The 12,296-nt window shown below is 33.1% G+C and overlaps 1 protein-coding gene across 9 annotated transcripts in view; it reads left to right on the top strand.

Moving 5' to 3' along the window:
* The window catches only part of LOC148613191 (uncharacterized), a 164,652-nt gene that overhangs the window by 117,015 nt on the left and 35,341 nt on the right, over positions 1 to 12,296 (top strand). For 7 of the 9 annotated variants that reach the window (XM_088586413.1, XM_088586414.1, XM_088586420.1 and 4 more), the window contains 2 exons: positions 3,199 to 3,473; positions 4,309 to 4,344. In XM_088586413.1, coding sequence (XP_088442539.1) covers positions 3,199 to 3,473; positions 4,309 to 4,344 — 311 coding nt within the window. The remainder of the gene's footprint in view (positions 1 to 3,198; positions 3,474 to 4,308; positions 4,345 to 12,296) is intronic. The other 2 variants (XM_088586416.1, XM_088586418.1) reach the window with 1 other exon arrangement.

The following is a 12,296-nucleotide window of genomic DNA, read 5'->3' on the forward strand; positions in this document are numbered from 1 at the left end:
TTTGTAAGATGGTAGCTTGCGCTTGATCACATCACACCAACATTGTATTCAGGGATAAAAATTGGCAAATACAAGCTGGTAGCCCAGACCCAAAAGTTTGGTAGTCCTGCTCAAAATCTAGTAGATATGGGCTACTGGGCAACTACTAATATTTTAATTAATTTTACTAGAGTAATAGGACTATTAGTACTGTGTCACAAACTGTGTATTTCAAAAAGACCAAATCTGTTAAGAAACATATGACAATGCATGTGATAGTAAAAAACTTTTGCTTCCTCACTATAGCTTGTAAGTGTGGGCATAATTAGACCTGCAAAGTTTGCCTGAAACCAATTATACCCTTACTCATTAGAATGGGGACTACTTAGGGATCACCTTGAATGTCTCTTTGTGTTATACATTTCTGTAACATTTCTAGTATCTCTCAGCTTCTATTGGAGGGATTGCTTTGATATTTGGTATATTGCTTTTATCATGATGACTTGTACCATGTCTCCCCTTTCCAGGTTTCCTTCCCATTTACTGTGTAACATAATTTGACAGAAGTGGTTGATAGGGGTATTCTCAGCATGAAAAAGGTGTGCAACATCTTGTTAATTTTGTTTTAACTGAGAAAAAAAATTTAACCATATTTTATTTAGATACATTATGGTGATGGTATAGAGATTGGCTGTGTTTTAGTTTTTCCAACATCTCTTCCAATTCCTTACCATAGTTGGATGCAAGGGGGAAATTGTAACCAGATTCACCCTAATCAATTTGTAAAATGTATGAAATAGTGTAATTTGCTTGGAAATGCCCAGAATGCAGGATTTCCCATCATTCTTCCCAGAGCTTGGAGCTTTGAGTTGCCCATAAACTCCCTACTGTTAACTGCCTCTGCTAGTTAACCCCTCCCCAATTTCTGAATTTGCCATTGCTAACAATAAATGTTATGGGTTTGCCAATTAAATTCTGAAGATCATTAAAATTTGTCCATTCACAAAACTTCAAATATCGAGAACTATTGGTTGTTATCCTGTATTTAACCTCCATTTCATACCCTAAATATCGTCATTACATGGATGTTGTTATGTACTCATTGCATTGTCTTAGTTTACTGAGTACAACAGACTTATAATATAGGTGATTTAGTTAATAAGCCAATTACTGTACAAATTTATTAATCAGTTTAGTAAATGATGTGGCAAATCTCTATGTAACCCCCATTACAATGGTCTTGATAAGAATGCTAGCTGTTATTACTCATTTTGTATATGATATCAAATACAATTATTTGTGAAAATCAGGCAGGGTGTCAGTTGCCAAAAAAAAAAGCAAATCATTTAAATATTGAAAATTTCAGTTTGCTGTACACATGTTTCAAGGAATAACCTCTTGGTCCTCAGCCAAATTATTACATGAAAAATGAAGTAGGCAATTTCTATGAGACATCTTCACAGGAATTAATATCACAAATAGGTGTAAGTGTCAAGTTGATGGCAAAAATGATGTCACGATAGAAAAATAGCATTTTGATATCTGTAGTTTACTGTCAATTTTATACACCTACTCAAACAGTATATTGAAATCATATTGTACGTCTGTCAAAATTTTGTCACAACTATCATGGCTTCCATTGGATAGATTGATTTCAAATTTAGTGTGTTGGTTTATACAGATGAAGTATACTCTGTTGGTTGCTTTTAAAGATCAACTTCATGTTTTGAGGGACTTGGGCACTTTTGCTATTTATGAAATGATGGAGAAAATTTTCTTCACAAATATCTCAACTCCCAATGAATGAATTGGTTTCACATTTGGTGTGTTGTTTTATATAGATGGTATATAGGCTGTGCTTTCTGATATTAACTTTCTGTACAATTTGGTGTATTCCTAGCAAGACAATGCTTGCAATCTCATGTAAGCCTTGTGCTTTTTTATATTGTCTTTAGATCTTTGAATATTTGTTTGAAAAAATCATTTCACTATTTACCTACTGAGTGATCTAGGAATCTTTCAGGAATGTTTCTGCTTAGGGATTATTGCTGAAATAAAAAAAATAAAAAAAAAAAACTACAAAATTCAGTACTAGAAAATGTCCTCATTTTGATGATATATATTTTATGGTGTTAATGATTTTGAATTTAACCAGGGCAGAGAAACTTACAGCTCTAGAGGTTAGAAATTCAGTTTGATTGATATTTTTTTGTAGTTGAGCTTATTTACTGTATGGAATAGTTTGAATTCAATAGCAGTCTCCCAAGGATTCAGCCATAGTTATTTATTTGTTTGGAGATAAGTCCCTTTTGCATTAATTTTCTTCCCTTTTAAATGGTTTATAAGATTATTGTTGTTCATTTAAAGCCTAAGTTAATGGTTTTTACACCCTTTCAATACCCGATTGGGGCATGTAAATATATGCCGCAATGACCCATTTGGCTGCCGCTACTCCTGAAATAAGCCCTTTTTTTCCCACTCCCGGTAAGCTATTTTGTTGAAATCACTCAAGAGGCCTCTAGTTTTTACCTGATACAGCGTATGTAAGTCTCATCATTTGACCCTGTGATTTCACAGGGTTCTAGTTTACTATTTGAAAGCATGGAGATTTGTCATTACGGGAAGGTTGAGTTCACAGTTAAGGGCAAAGCATCTTTGTGTGAAAAAAATACTAATAAAAAATGACAAATGTCTTTTCTACAATGTAAAAGTATTAAGAAAAAAAACATACAGAAAATTTTGCATTGTTATACAGAAAGTACCCAGAAGTAAACAATAAAATATAGATCGGTCTTTTGATTTCGATACATTCTACATCACAAATTCTGGTAAAGAAAATGAAACTAGAACAAGACTTTCATACCCTATTATAAATCATGTATCAATGTCATCTCTGCTTTTAAAATCTAGTGTACAGATTGAGCATAAAAATATTACTAGAAAAATGCAGCAGTGGCAGCCAAAAGCTGTATTAACTGTGCAGTCATGAAAAAGTTAAGTGGGGGTAAATTATATTTCTCTATTTTCCTGTTGAACTGTCATGAACTTTAAACTAAACCATGGTGATCAGCCTGATGCCATTTTGAAAATGATCCAAGCTTAATCACTTCAGAAAGCCTGCACTATTTTTACCAAGATTTGTATTCATCACTGTATTGAAACCTGCAATTTAGATATGGTATAGCTTAGGTTTCAATAACCACTATATTTATATTTCAGAACAATCTGGCTCGACGTCGGGAACAGATGAAGCATATTGCTGTAATGCCAGACCTGAAAGAGTCAAGGGAGTCCATTATTAGTGCGGAGGATCCAATGCCAACAAATGGGGTCAAAGGTATGGAGGAAAATGGACGAACAATAAAAAATACATTAGATTTGAGCATTAATGGCGAGCCTTCTCCAGAGACGGATAAAGTGTTTCCAAGTATCACAGATTCATTCCTCAAGAAACATGATCTGACATTCAAGAAGGATGAAAATATTACTAACAGGTACTTTTTTTTATTGTTGGAACTTTTAGCATTGTGACCTTCCTTCTCCATAGCACATTGGATCTACTACCACCGGGATCTTTCTTCCCCTTAACATGTAAGATCTTTGATTGCATTGGTCTACTCACCCCCAAAAAATAAATATAAAATAAATAAATAAACAAACATGTTAGATCTTAGACCATTCTGACTTTCTTTCCGCAAGGCATTCAGATCTTTAGTCAATCCCACCCCACCCCTGCCTCTCCCCCAAAGAAATTGATAGTATGTTAGATGTTTAAGCTTTGATAGTGACCTACTTTCTCGAAAAATCATAAGATTTATTTCCAATGTGGTATATGGTATTTTATATAAATTGGACATGATATTTTAGTTGCTGATGTATGTTTAGGGGAATACTTAGCATGACAAAGTGTACAACGTAATGTTTATGCACTGTCTTTATAGCAAATTTTGACTTCTCCATCCTTCTGTCCAAATTTCCTTGCAACTATCTTGGCTCCCAATGGATGGATTGTTTTCAAATTTGGTGTGTAGCTTCATATAGGTTGGGCATAATACCTTGTAAGCCATTTTTGTGTTGTTGGATATTAATTGCAGTGTTTTAGAATTTTTCAGTATTTTAGGTTCCCATGGAAAACTCTAAATGAAGATTAACTTTCCCTCAATTAAATTGTGGTTTCCGAACTTTACAAAGCCTTTCAAAAACTCTAGTTTTTTACTTGCCATAGTGAAAGTAGAGCATCATAAACAACTTTCCAACAGCAAAATTGCCCTGGGTGACCGGAATTGGAAATCCTAGAACACTTTTGTGTAGTAAATCATGTTTTATTAGTTACAGCTTGTTCAGTTTATTGACACAATCATGGAGGTAAAGTGCTTATGTTTTGTTGGTTTACAGTTTTTTTTTGTTTTGATTTTTTGGGTTTTTTTTATTTCACAGTTCCTTTGTTCAATTTCATTCACTTTGATACTTATATTTATCTGTTTTTCATGTGGGTCAGTTTCATTCACCTTGACATTTACAGGTGAAGGTCAGGGAGGAGATAGAGTTTGTTCACCTTTAGTAGGAAGTTCAAATAAATACTGTTATTCAGTGCTTTAAAAAATTTTTGTGGGGCTATCTGGTATATAAATAATGTGTTTTTTCTTGACAATAGTATTCAGCAATTAACTTTTGAAAATTTCACTCTTTGGTTGTCAATAGAATTTATATGATGCAATGAAATTTGACACTGAGTGCTACAAATTTGTATAATACATATTACCTTTTGTAAGTCATAGAATTTAGTCACCACCTTGAAAATGTGGATATTTTAATACAATTCATGTGGCTATTTGTCTGCCTTAAACTCCCTACTATTGGTTTTCATATTGTCACAAGTTTGACCATTTTTATGCACCAAGCATCTGAGAATGTCCAATAAATCTACTAAGCTCTGACAGATTTTCAAAATTTTTTGGTGCATTGTTTTTCATGGTGGAAAGAAGTTTCTTTTCATTGTTCACTGTTTTTTGTTTTGTTTTGTTTTTTTGTTTTTTATTTATTTTCTATTTTAGAATATTATGTCTTTCAGAAAAAGAATGCATCACACTTAATATTTTGGGCTAAATAGCCCACTGGATTATTCGATAAATTAAAAAGTCCTAAAAAATATTTTTTGGTATTAGGTAGCGGTCTTTATAAAAATCAGACAGAAGGTGATTCATGCATGTCAAAAACCCACAGAAATCACGTTTGTTTCTTGTTCGGAAACAGGTACTGATCATATAATCAGTTTTAGATTTTCATTTGGTTGTTGCACTTTTAAGAAAAAAAATTATGTAGATTGTGCAAGAAATTGGCACTCAGCATGAGTTGTTCTTGATTTCATCTGGTTGATTTAAATGGTAGATAAATGTATGATTTTCTGAAAAGTACAGATTTGTATGCAGAAATGATTACTGTTATGCGAGCGTATAGCATATATAGACTGAAAAAATATTGATTGTTCGGTGGGTTTTTCTACACCATGAATCACTTCACACTTGGCAGTGTCTGATTTTATATGGACTGGTACTTAATACTACAATTATATTTTATTTTAAGAATTAATTTAAGTAGCCCAAACCACTACCAACACAATTTTTATGGTAATCCACTCTCAAATTAGGTAGACACAAGATTTCTTGACCATTGTTTAGTATCCTGTAATTCATTGCTTTGGTACAGACCAGTGTTCTGCCAAAGTTTTTTGAAAAATGGGGTGAATTTCACTCATATGTCTAAATTTTATGGGGAGCAACTGGGTTGTGTGCCTCAGATGGTGGAATAGGGTACCCCTGGCATGTTACATGCCAGGGTTGTCAAGCTATAATATGGAAATCTTGACCACAAACCATAGCGGTGCACTGTGTTGGGAAAGATGCCACGTTCCTCGCACGTTAAAGAACCCTACTGTGGTATTTAATTGGATTAGAAACTTTTGCACTCTGCCACCGGAGGCTAAATTGCCCAACCCTACCCATCCCTCCCTTTTTCTAGTGGCAATCAAAATTTATCAACCCTATTATCATTGTGTCCCATCCCTTTTTTCATTTCATTATCATTTCATGTTCATTTTATCATCCATTTCATGTTCAATGCCTGAATATAGCTGAAATATTGCTGCTCGGGCATTAAACCCCAATGATCAATCAATCAATCTAAATTTTGTGGGTGAATTTATGAAAAGGGGGGGAGGGGATTTTTTCAGGTCAATAAAACTTGCCAAAAGTTTACTAAATACCTGTATTTACATGCACAAATGAAAAAGCCCAAAACCAGAATTGATGGCTAATGTTTGAAAATACAATACACGCCAAAGCCTCACGAAAACTGTACCTGAGCTATCAATGAATTTTAAGGGGTGAAAATTACCCATACAGGCATATTTTATGAATGATTGGAAATGATTATGCCTGAAATACCCAAATACGCGGCCTTTGCAGAACACTGACAAACTGATGTTATTATGGGATTATTAGTTTGATTTCAAAATCCTGTTTTCTGAAATAAGATTCCATGATTCTGGTTATAAGTACATAAAACAGTACATAACTAACCAATCAAATTGATCACATTTTGAACACTTCTTGATCAAAGTGGTCGATAATTTTGATGTCTATTCTTTTATCAATTTATATTGATGTGTGATCAATACAAAATTGTCTTGTTAGGGGTATGATCCAGACTGTATTGATAACAACCTTGAGAAACAGCCTTCATGTAAATAACATTCTGTCAATAAACATGTAAGGATTGTACAAAATAGTGAATGAAATGTCCATCAAGTAGTTGTGTGTTAAGGAAATACAGAAAACAATAAGAAGGCATTAGCTTTATATAGCTTTATATAGAGTATGATTTACCAAAAAAGGAAAGAATTATGTATAAAAAATATTCATTTCAAGCTTACGCTTCTAAAAGTTCTTTGTGATGTCTAATATTGTCAATTTCATTAAAAATCATACTTAAATGTAGCAAGTTAAAATTTTATGTAAATTTGATGGTCTAAGGTCCTGGACTGAACATTATATACTTGAAGAACATATTTATAGCGAAATGTCATCATGATGACAAATAATTGGATTTATACATGTTTATAAGTAGCATATTTGCATGAATTGATAATATAGCTTAAGTTATAAAATGGTGATTACACTCAAATTGAACTTTAATGTGAAAGTGATCTTTTCCTGTGGTCAAGGCTAGGCAAGTAGTATAAAATTCATGCTTTCTCATTCCTTCAAATGTCATCAATTAACACCTCAATCAGTCCCTTGATTTGAGGGTTGTTGTTCTTTTGGTTTCATTTTTTTTTTACTCTCAATATTTGTTTTTCTACAAAATTTCTTTTCATTGAATTTGTATAGTTTAAAACATTAACATGCAGCATATAGGAGATGGAGAGATGAGTAGTTGACTTGGAGTCGGAATAATGAATATAGGGGTAGATTCATAGGACGTGGACCAGGTATACCCCCTCTCCTAAAATTGGAAAAAAATATGATTTTTTATCATAAAATTGAGATTTTTTGCCTGATATGATATCCCAATATTTTGTTCACGCCTCGATTGTCTTGATGACTTTTTCTTCAATAAATCATTGATGATGTAACACAATATATTTAGTCGAAAGTGCTCATGGATTTTGGGATTTAAACATGTGTACTGATATTTAAAACTTGCATATATTTAGGGATGGAGGACAAGATGTTGACAAGATAATAATTAATTTGTTATTCTCTAATTTTGCTTCAATTTTCATACCGCTTGACCGGTGTGGAAAAAAATGTTCTCATCACTAGTGACTTTTTTTTCTCAGAGTTCGATTGGCTTAGAAATTGATTGTCTTTGACTCTATCTTTGAATCGCCTCGATTTCCATTGTAGTTCAGTTAAATGAGATAATTTTGGTGTTTTCTTACCTTAAATAATAATTACGAAGATTTCCATAATCAACTTGTTATCGTTGTAGATTCTCTTTATGTTCTATTTTTGTTGTTGTATTGGTAGGTTTTTCCCTCTTTCATTTCTTCTTAAATATATACTATAGCATTTTTTTTTTTATATTTCAAGGTCGGACATTGTGATTAGATAGGAACTTGTTCATGAACACTAAATACGTTGTCCGCTTCAGAGGACATTATTTTACCTGGCAATACATGGTAAAGATTTTTAATGCAGTTTTGAAACCCTAGGCTGAAGTGGGGAGACAATAAAAATGCCAAATATAGCAGTGTGCATTTTACTTACTTAGTAGAACCTAAAGCCATGATCTCCTTATTAATGCAACTGTGACCTTAATGGAAAGAAAACCCTGAAGTAAAAGTAAATATTCTGTGTTGGAAAAATAATATTTAATCTGTTGTATTTCATTTCTTTAAGGTATTTATCTACAGATCAAGTCAGAAGTCAAAGGTTAATGTGGTTTAAATCGGTTCTTTTGAATTGGCATTTGCTATGTATTTTTAACTGTTATGGTATTAGTGGAGATTTGAAAATAATGATCAAACAGTGCTGAGATATAGATTTGTTCAAATGTAAACCTCTTGGTACATATATTTCAAGGAGTTGTCTTATGCTTTCATTTACGTCACAGGAGTGAAATTTAGGGAGTTTGGTTACTAAGTTTGTAAGATTTTCTGTAGTCTATATTCAAGTAATGGCATGTGTATTGCAAATTTTATATTTAAGTAATATCTGGGATAGTAATATGGAATTGTGATACAGTCTCCTCCATAACTATGAGTTTGAATGACTTGACTCTTAAAATTCTATTGATGACCCTATTGTTCTAATATATCATTTGTACATAGATATGAAATCAGCTGGACTTACATGTTCTATTGGATATCAGTTTTGTACATGTAATCTCTGGACACTGAACCTAATAGGTTGAATGGAGAATTGATATACATGTAATGATCACTGATGTATGTTGAAATACATGTAGATAGTGTGATACATGTATTAATGAACTGTGTGTGAAAATTTAGTATGATGTTTTAAGGAACAACATTTCTTTTGGAGGAATGTTTCCTATTTGAAAGAATAAGGGAAACCCAAGGATTTTGAAGATTACGGACATTTTTTTTAGTGTTGGACTTAGTACTGCAAGGGTGTTGTGGTAAGCCTAAAAAGCAAATTCATACCTCTGTGTTTTATGGTGACATATCTACAAACAATAGGATTGGTACAGACCTGTTTGTAAACATGTAGAACACTTTGTTTATAGCTGGATTTTGGCTAAAAGTAAAGCAAATATATCTAAACATCAAATTGCATTTAACGATCAGTGTATATTAGGAACAGAACAATTTTTGTATTGATACAGGGATATAAAACCCATCGACTGTCTTTCAAACCAGCTTGGTAACTACATGTAAGAATATATATATTTACTACAAAAAATCAAAGCAGTTGAAATTTTATACTTCAAAATCATCGACTATTAGATACCGAACAATCTAGATATTGACCTTGGAATATAAATTGATCAGCTGTATGACCTAGCCACCTATCTTAAAATCCAGCATGTAAGAAAGGTTTTACTTACATGTGATTGGTGATAATAAGTTGGACTTCGTGCACTTCCTACGTTTGATTCTCACCTGAATTTTACCTGAATATTTCTCACCTGTACTACTGTGCCAAATGCCAATCAAAGAGTACAGACAGATGGAAGAGTTTAGGAAGCTCTGCGAGGAAATTAACCAGCAAATGTTCCCCGAAAGGGAATATGATAGGTAAAAACATTTTCTGTATTCTACCTTTTTTAAATTAAATAGAACTTCTGTTTATTGACTTCTGTAGATATCATTGTCAAATTTGAGCCATTTATGTGTAAGCATTGAAATTTGGAAGCTATTGACTGTTTGATATCAGCTCTCTGGATTTGTGCTGATTAAAGGCAATAATAGTAATTTATGAGGGAAATTTTTTTTTTATATCAGTGTGGCAAAAAATTCTAATTGTCCAATTGAATGTCCATCAGCATTTCAAGCACTATGTTATTGTAAATGTCTCTGTTTGCAAGACCAAATTGATGTTCAGTCAAAAGATTTCAAATTCATTATTGTGAAAAATTTGATGCTTTAAATCTGAGAATTAAAGAATATGAATATAACTTAATGCATTACTACAAAAAAATTGTGGAAATGTCACATGCTTTTAATCTGAAAAAATATTTGTATAATTTAATGCATAATAGAGTTTTATACAATCTCCCTTAAGGAAGATTATTCTCATTACTGCAAAAATATACCCTATGGCTGTTGATCTGATATAACTATTTAACTGTAAGTTAATACATTATTTGTGTCCCCCCTCTACGCAGAAGGTGGTGTCTGACTGTCTGTCCTGTCGAACTCGGAAACTGGAGGATGTTCAGGAAGCTCCCTTTTGTTTGGTTTTTCATTGTTTTCTTATCTTTATTTTCTGGCAAAAGAGCTAAGGGCTTTAAATAATGAAAAAAACGGAGCAATTGTTTCATGTTCTTAAGTAGTGCAGCTGTTTTATAATAATTCTGATATGAAGGGGGTGTCAGATACCTATTTTGTCTTTCTTAGTATTTCTTGTTAATCTGAAATGATGAACTGTTAAACTGATTATATGTGACCTAACTTAGATGTCTTCAATATCAAAGTAGATTTACGAATGTAATATCATGACCTAGTATGGGCTGATAATGATAAAGGAACATTTGTTCATTTTCCACATCAATTCAGTCTTATGACACGTTGAAAACAATTTTTATTGCATTTCAATGTGCAGTGATACATCTACTCGTTGTACATTGGAATTAGTTGGCTGTCGGTCTAAATTTCTTCCTAGTTATCTCCTTTTCAGTTGCATTGATTAAGATTTAGTATGTGGCTTATATATAGATGGAGATTTTGGTGGATATCCACTATCAACTTTATTGAAACTTCCCACTTTTCACAGAGGCCTATGGTAGAGTGCTCTTTATAGATGCAGAAGGTTTTCTATGTTCATGTTCTGTGGTGTTATATGAAGTAAGGCTGTGCCTATGAGGGACAGAGCTATTTGTACTGAAAAAAACATTAGGTATACTGCAGATCAACGTAAATCTGCTCCTGAAATGCACGTTAAAAGTTCAAACAATCACATCCAAACTGCAGACTTCACTTCTGACAGAATGATCGTGAACCCTTCATGTTTTAACACAGAATCTACATATGTAGGATTTTGTTCCCTCTGTACCTACTAACAAAAAGGTTGGTATGGACTTGCTTGATAACATGTTTAACACTTTTTATTTTCTAGAGTAGAAAGTTCTGGATTTTCCCAAGTTCCATTACAATTTTCTACTTTAAAGATCACAATAAAGTGTCAATTAAATTGTTTGAAGGTCCAGAACCCAGATAAATGAAATTTTAGAAGTCCTAGGTTAGAGAGTGAGGGCCTTGAACTTTGAACCATCACTAATTTAGACCCTGGGTTATAGAGGGAGTGCCTTGAACTTTGAACCACCACTAGTTTAAACCCTAGGTCTCACTAACCACTTCTAACGTTTCCATTACTTTACATGTTAAAAAAGTAATTTTCAAAGTCTCACTGTGAATTCCCAGGATAAATGACACCTTAAAGTTGCATACCGTTGCGAAGCTTGGAAAATAAGGCTTTAAAATCATTATGCTAATGGTACGATGATAGTAGAAATTCTTCACAAAATTTACTTGAATAAATAATACTGAAAATCCACATTTTTACCTGTTCTGCTAACTGACAGCATGGAGGCAAATTACTCTCACATGTAAACAATATTATGAATATTTTGTAGTTAATTACATATATGATTTTAAAGTACACATTCTCAGCTTTAATTTGACTACTTTTAATCATAATACACACAAATAATGCACTTACAATGCATATGTCTAGGTTTAGTGTGTTTTTGGTACTACATAGGGGGGGTGGCCATTTGACCCTGAAGTGGTTAGTGAGACCCTAGGTTAGAGAGTAAGGTCCCTGAACTTTGAACCACCACTAATTTTAACCCCAGTTTGTAGATAGCTGGATTTGGCTAAAAACAGAACAATTATATCTAAACCTCAAACTGATTTTTACAATGGGACTTGATCCCTGGCCAAGGCATAATAAAGGCTAGTTCCTGCTTCTTTGCTGAGCACAAAACATTTAAGATAGATAGGTGACTGATTAGTCAGAAAATCCAGGTGGTGTGGCATGCCTACCTGCAGGCTGTTGTTTCTGTGAGTTCTCAAATATCCAGCTCAGTGTTGAATTAGGGTTTGTTTGATTCATCAGATTTTTTCTGTC

This window comes from Perna viridis, chromosome 6 (genome assembly GCF_037379345.1).
Source record: "Perna viridis isolate PV_CMFRI_1.1 ecotype Kerala chromosome 6, ASM3737934v1, whole genome shotgun sequence".
In the NCBI taxonomy this organism is placed as follows: Eukaryota; Metazoa; Mollusca; class Bivalvia; order Mytilida; family Mytilidae; genus Perna; species Perna viridis.